The sequence below is a fragment of the Nicotiana tabacum genome, chromosome 5 (genome assembly GCF_000715075.1).
Source record: "Nicotiana tabacum cultivar K326 chromosome 5, ASM71507v2, whole genome shotgun sequence".
Lineage (NCBI taxonomy): Eukaryota > Viridiplantae > Streptophyta > Magnoliopsida > Solanales > Solanaceae > Nicotiana > Nicotiana tabacum.
In genome coordinates, this window is record NC_134084.1 from 1,247,049 (window position 1) to 1,253,514 (window position 6,466).

Below are 6,466 nucleotides of genomic sequence, written 5' to 3' on the forward strand. Positions count from 1 at the left end.
GCCAGGGGCAGGATGGGGAGTGGTGCAGAAAAAAACAGAAAATTGAAAATACAAAAAAAAAAAGTAAAATTTTTTTTTGAGGGGAGAGGGGTTTTGCGGGGTGGGGGTGGGGGGTGGATGGTGCAGAAAAACAAAAGAACATAAAATTAAAAAAAAAAAAAGAAGTAAAATTGGGGCAGTTAAATAAATTTCTATATAAGTTGGGTTGAGATACCTTTTGTTTTAGGTGAGTTTCATGGATTGTATTTGGGCTGCTTAATGGATCAGAATAAGTTATAAAATAGGGAATTTTTCATAAAGCACCATCTTTTTTGTCTAATTCGTCATTTATAGATACTCTTTGCTATATTACGTGTTTTAGATACCTTTTATATTTTTATACAATGTATTTCATGTATTTAAGCTGTTGTATTCATTAATACAACCAAAAATATAGGCGTAAAATCTGGAATTCCAGCTAAGTTTGACATGTATTTAGCTGTATTCAAGCGACATTAACATTAAATACAGTAACGTATCTGCGCTAAAAACGGAAGGAAATAAAATCACATGATATTCTCCTAATTTGACTCAACGAACTAAAACGATCCCTTATTAATCTGTATTTGAAAGATACATAATAAAGATTATAGCTGAATAAAGAGAAATGCATATGAATAATACAGTTGAATACAACAAAATACACTTTAATTCATCTGAATAAAACACTTGAATACAACAAAAATACAACTGAATACAGCTGAATAAACTCTTGAATGCAACAAAATACAACTAACTTCTGCTGAATAAAATAGTTGAATATAACTAACTACAACTTAATACAGTTCTATAAAACACTTGAATACAACTAACTACTGCTGAATAAAATAGTTAAATACAACTGATTAAACCTGAATACAAGTGAATACAGCTGAAGAATACAACTGAATACAAATAGGTGATTTGGGCGATCTAGAGAGAGAAACAGGCCTATGGCTTCGCCGGCCGGCGGCCAGCCATTAATTCCGGCTGGTCAGCCCCGTAACACATCTACAAAAACCCTTTGTTGGTTTAGGTTTTCAAGGGATGCACAAAGCATTGGAAGGCTTTCTCAAAATGGAACCCGTCGGACAGTGGCCTATCCTCTTTTCCCTTTCTGCTTCTGCAGCTATGGCGTCTATAGTAAGTCGTAGATTTACAAACAAACTTCTTAAAAATCCTTCTTTTTTTTCTTCTCCACTTTCATTCCTCAGCCTTGTTATGACTTATTTAAGGTTTTCTGACGATAACGTTGGTGACATGGAGCAGAAAATTGAGAATTTGGGTGGGAGAAGAGTTAAGAAACTAGGGTTTGTGGGAGAAGAGAGTCTGGTTGTATGCAAACAGAGAGAGATTGTATTGGGGTTTGCAAATACGCTATAATTATGTGAGAGAAAATACAAAAAGGGAGAGAAAAAAATAATATTTAGCATATATGGTGCCTTAATTGTAGGATGTAACTATATTTAGATTTTTTGCTATAAAGGATAAAAGATATTTATAGGATGTAATATTTTAAAATGGTATTTATTTAAAATAAATAGGGCACTAAGGTTTTCTATCGGGTGTAAAAACTCCTTAATATAATGGGTTAACTTGGGCTCAGCCCAAATTGACCTATGAGCTAAAATGTTTGTAACCCAACCCATTAATCTCTGGGCGGATTATATGGGTTTGGGCTCAAATTGCCCACCCCTACGTAAGAGCTCCTAAAAGAAGTTCCCTTAAATGAACTTATTATGATCGTATAAACTACAACATAAAGAGTAACCAACACAACAACAACCTAGCTAGTAATTCCATAATTGGGTTTGAGAGAGGGTAGTGTGTACACAAACTTTTATCCTTACCCTGGGGTTAGAGATGTTGTTTCGATAGACCCTCGATTCAAAAAAAATGAAAGAGACAATAGAACAGTAACAAAAGAGTAATTAACACGAGTTTTTGTTCATAAACAAACTTATATAATATTGATCTAAATTATATTACAAAGATAATCACATATAGTAGATGTCAAGATAATGTAGTATAATAATAATAATAATAATAATAATAATAATAATAATAATAATAATAATAATAATAATAATAATAATAATAATAATAATAATAATAACAGAACATATATGCTAACTATTACCTATTAATTATCAATACCACATAATCTTGTCATGATAGCAGATTTTAGGGCTTCCTTGTTTGAATATTCATCAGGAACCCTAATCACGATATCTTGAAGCATCAAGTCTTTAAAACTGGAAACACTTGCATGGTAAATCTGAAACTCCATTTCTCTAAACACATTCATCAATCTTGCACATGGGTAATTTACATCCAAAGACTGAACCCTAATCATGGCTTCTGTTCCTATAATCTTAACTTCGATTTCCATTCCATTTCGTCCCCCGTTGGAACTGGAAAATGACTTATTATTAGCTGGATCAAATACAGCAGAAGATGCACTATGAGAATCGTGTTGCTCCATAAGATTGTTCTTAGGTTTCTGGGACTGGATTTTGGATTCTAAATCTTCAACTTTAGCTTTGAGTTCTTTGATATAAGTAACTGCATCTGCTAACAAAGAAGCTTTGTCCATTTTGGATACGTATGGAACAACGCTCCTTAGAGCATAGAATCTATGATTCAATTTTTCCCTTCTTATTCTCTCTGCCTCGACGTGATTCATCGCCATTTCTGATCGTCCTGTTATTATACTGCTCGAATCAGCCTTACGTTTCCTTGACCGATTGATATTGTTTATCGCCGTTTCAGTAACGATTTCTTGCTTTCTCTTATCTGGCTCTTGTTGTGGTGATCCATCTCTTTCCTTCTGATGATCTCGCAATGTAACTGTTGAGACATAAAATAATTAAGTTATTAAAAGCTTGTTTTTTTTAACAACATATACGCTTTAAATGAGAATGAGTGTCTTGGAGCAACGTTAAAGTTGTCTCCGTATAACCTATAGGTCACGGGTTCGAGCCATGGAAGCAGTCACTATTGTTTGCATTAAGGTAGACTGTCTACATCACACTTCTAGAAATGCGCGCGGTCCTTCTCTGAACTCTATGTGAAGACAAGATGCTTTGTGCACGGACCGCCTGTGTCTGTGTTTAATAAGCTTTTAACTAGATAGATCATACATTCAATCATTTGGCCTTGAACCTAAATCCCAACGACATCGGAAAATAAAAATTATTTCCACATGTTTGGCTCATACGTAAGAATTAGGCCCACATGTGAAGGGGTGTACTAATTAAGATATACTAATATAATTAAGTAAATAATGGTATGCTCTCCCTGATTGCAGTTTAACTTTTTGATCATATAATTCAAACACAACAAAATCAAAGCTCAAAATACCTTGATTGATGGGTAGATGAGAAGTTATATTGTTATTGTTAGATCCAAATAGAGACCTGATAAGTTGAACAAATTCCCAATTTTCTTGAATAACATCGGAGGAACCCAATTCAACAACACCACAAGGAGTAGCAATACAAACTAGTGTACGAATTCCATGCGAATCAGCTTCTTTAGCTCTCTCACAATTGTATAGCTGCAGCTCGTAATGACTAGCCAGCCACACGTGTGTGGCCGAGGAATAAGCTCGTACGACGAGTTCATCCTCGGCCACGAAACACTGAGGCATAGATACCATATAGAACCACTCAGAATCTGTAACGTTGGTTTCGAAACCAAACTTCTTTTGAAGTTGATGGCCAGTTTTCGCGGAACTTATGTCTTTAGTTCCGCGAAAATGGGCATCGCCCCAAGATAAGATAAAGCGGTTATTAACATCTTTTGTCGCTTGCCAGAAGATGGAATAAACCCACCATTCTTGACGACTATGAACGATGTACTGAAGGATTTTTTGAAGTGCGTTAGGCTGTGAAGTTGATGAAGTAGTAGAGATTAAGTTTTCCATTTTCAGCTACTACTACTAATTTTTTATGTTTCCTAAGAGGGATGAAGAGAGAGGGAGAATCTTAATATCAAACCTTAATACTTTGTTTGCAGAGAGTTTTGGCTTTAATATATGCCTTTTTCATCACTACTAGTACGTGCGCAACAACGACTTGGCACCATTTTCACGTGGTCTTTAAGTAGATTATTTTATTTTAATTTATTTTCTTCTGAATTTAGACGTTTGTTATATTTCCTCAATTTTATTTGTTGTTATGGCGGTGTACGACTGCAGAGGCAGATCCAAGATTTTGGCAGGATGGATACACTACTAAGAAGAGATGGATCTAGAATATAAATTTTACGGGTTCAACACTTAATTCTGACGATTGCGTGCCCGTTGCACTTTTCGAATTAGAAGTTCAAAATTATTATTCTTAATAAATAGTAATTTTATTACATCTATATCTATTTTCCATGTTGTAAATATTGAGATTAGTTGAACTCATTGACTATAAGTCTTATCATACACCGCTACTAGTTTTAATATATATATTTTGTTTAATCATATAAGATTTTACAGATTTAATAATGTGTGAAAATTTTGAAAGAATAAACCAAACAACAAAAGAAATAAAAAGGAAAAGTACTTAATTAATTCGCAAAAAATAACACCATATACGCCCATCTCCCATCTCCCATCTCCCATGGGCGTATACTTCTAGAAAAAAAAGGAAAAAATAACAAGATTGACATTAAATTTAAACTCACAACCTCACCTAGAGAGGTACACCCAATAACCATCACATCATATAATACCTTGAGCATGGGTGCACACAAATATATTTAAATATTTTTGAAAAAAAAAAACATAATATTTTTATACATAATTTAGAATGGGGAGCATGGGTTCACGTGCCCTATAGAACCCCTAGATATACGAGTAAATATGGAGTTTAGGGAAGAAAAAACTATGACTTAATATGAAGATGATATATTTCTATGACTATAAATAAAAGTATGTTACTATTAAAGATAAAATTAGAATTTAAAATTTTAAAAGTTTTCAAATATATATTTTTAATAAAAGACTAGAAAAGAGAGCTAGAAGAGGAATTTTGTAGGAATAATTGACTTCACACACACATATATGCACGTAACTTGACTTAATTGTTTAATTGCGGTCCCTTGTGTTTGTTTTTCCAAGTGCTTATCAAGCTATATACAAACAAAAACCTAATTGAAATATTGCAAAAGTTTCAATTATCATAAGATATGTCCATCTCACTTAAACATGATTTTCTATATGTTATTTTGGATTTAAGATATTCACCTATTTTATATTATTTTATTAGTGGTATTTACTATATTCGCCTTATAGACTGGAGATTTCGTACCGCTTAGTAATTTTCTGTTTCACTATTGTATCCATGATACTTTTAATTTCTAATTAAATTCATCATGTTATTCCTATATCTATTTTTCAATAAATAAAAGAAACTTACGGGTTGGTATTATATTTCAACGCCATGCATCTTTATACGCGTTTACAAGCATGTCTCATAAACTGGTTTTTCGTCAAAATTAAAATGATGATTATATATGCGTGTGACTTATGGAACTCTTTATGTAGTTTTTAAAAATATAAATTTTATTTGAAAAATTTAAAAATTCTATGTTCGAATTTACGGTCAAAATTAAAAAGGTTGACTCTCAAATAATAAAAGAAGTACTAATTATTATGAAGTCAATTCCATTGCATTTATCTCTCAAACCTCGGCTTTTACATGAGAAAATCCTTTTTTCTAATGTGGAAAAACATTAAAATTAAATATCAAACCTATTGATTTATTTTATTACGAACATTCTACAATATTGCAGGAATTAAAAGTACGACACGCTGGTGTGTTGATTCCTTCTAGCTAATGCAGGCAAATCGATCTTTGAGAATTTGGACATTTTTTTTCTTTATTATCCCACTGAATCTATCATAGATTCTTGTCGTTTTTTACGTTTGTTATTCAACTTCTAGTTATAAGTCTTCACCAACGTTTATTTAATTTAGAAATTAATAATATGTAAAGAGCTCCCTAACAAAGGTAACTCTATATCAAGGGCAAAGAACAAAACTTTCATATCAGATATAGTTTTGTTTTATTTACACCCGATGTTTACACCAAATTATATGAATTTATCATGATTTTTGTGTTTCTTAATTTTTTGCATTTATGGAAATTTCGTTTTATGTCCCCTCCTTCTCTTTTGTACATCGATTGTTCAAGTAATAGACAGAGTAGGGGTCTGTACCAAACTCCCCCCCCCCCCCAACCCTCCACCCCCACACAACAAGACGGACTAATTAAAAAAAGTACTTTACCAAGATGTGAATATATATTAATTAATCATAATTAAATGATAGAAATAGTTCTTTTAGTGAACACATCTCATGCAATTATCTGTGTGCTGTAAACACCCTGTATCAGTAAGTTTATGGCTAATATGTGTTAGAGCGAAATCTGCTAATTGCTTTAAATAATATATA

General features: G+C 32.6%; 1 protein-coding gene across 1 annotated transcript; it reads right to left on the reverse strand.

The window, feature by feature from the left end:
* Positions 1 to 1,959: 1,959 nt before the first annotated feature.
* LOC107806370 (transcription factor bHLH14-like) lies at positions 1,960 to 4,025 on the reverse strand. Its single transcript, XM_016630516.2, has 2 exons — positions 3,382 to 4,025; positions 1,960 to 2,868 (listed from the first exon to the last, which is right to left on the reverse strand). Exons 1-2 carry the CDS (start codon positions 3,944 to 3,946, stop codon positions 2,162 to 2,164), a joined length of 1,272 nt encoding a protein of 423 aa, XP_016486002.1. The 5' UTR covers positions 3,947 to 4,025; the 3' UTR covers positions 1,960 to 2,161.
* Between the last annotated feature and the right edge of the window lie 2,441 nt (positions 4,026 to 6,466).

What these genes read in the sequence shown, in the direction of transcription:
- LOC107806370 (XM_016630516.2), bottom strand. Translation starts at nt 3,946, where the DNA reads ATGGAAAACTTAATCTCTACTACTTCATCAACTTCACAGCCTAACGCA. An exon ending in TCATCTACCCATCAATCAAG is followed by an intron (nt 2,869 to 3,381) that starts GTATTTTGAGCT and finishes ATGTCTCAACAG; the next exon opens with TTACATTGCGAGATCATCAG.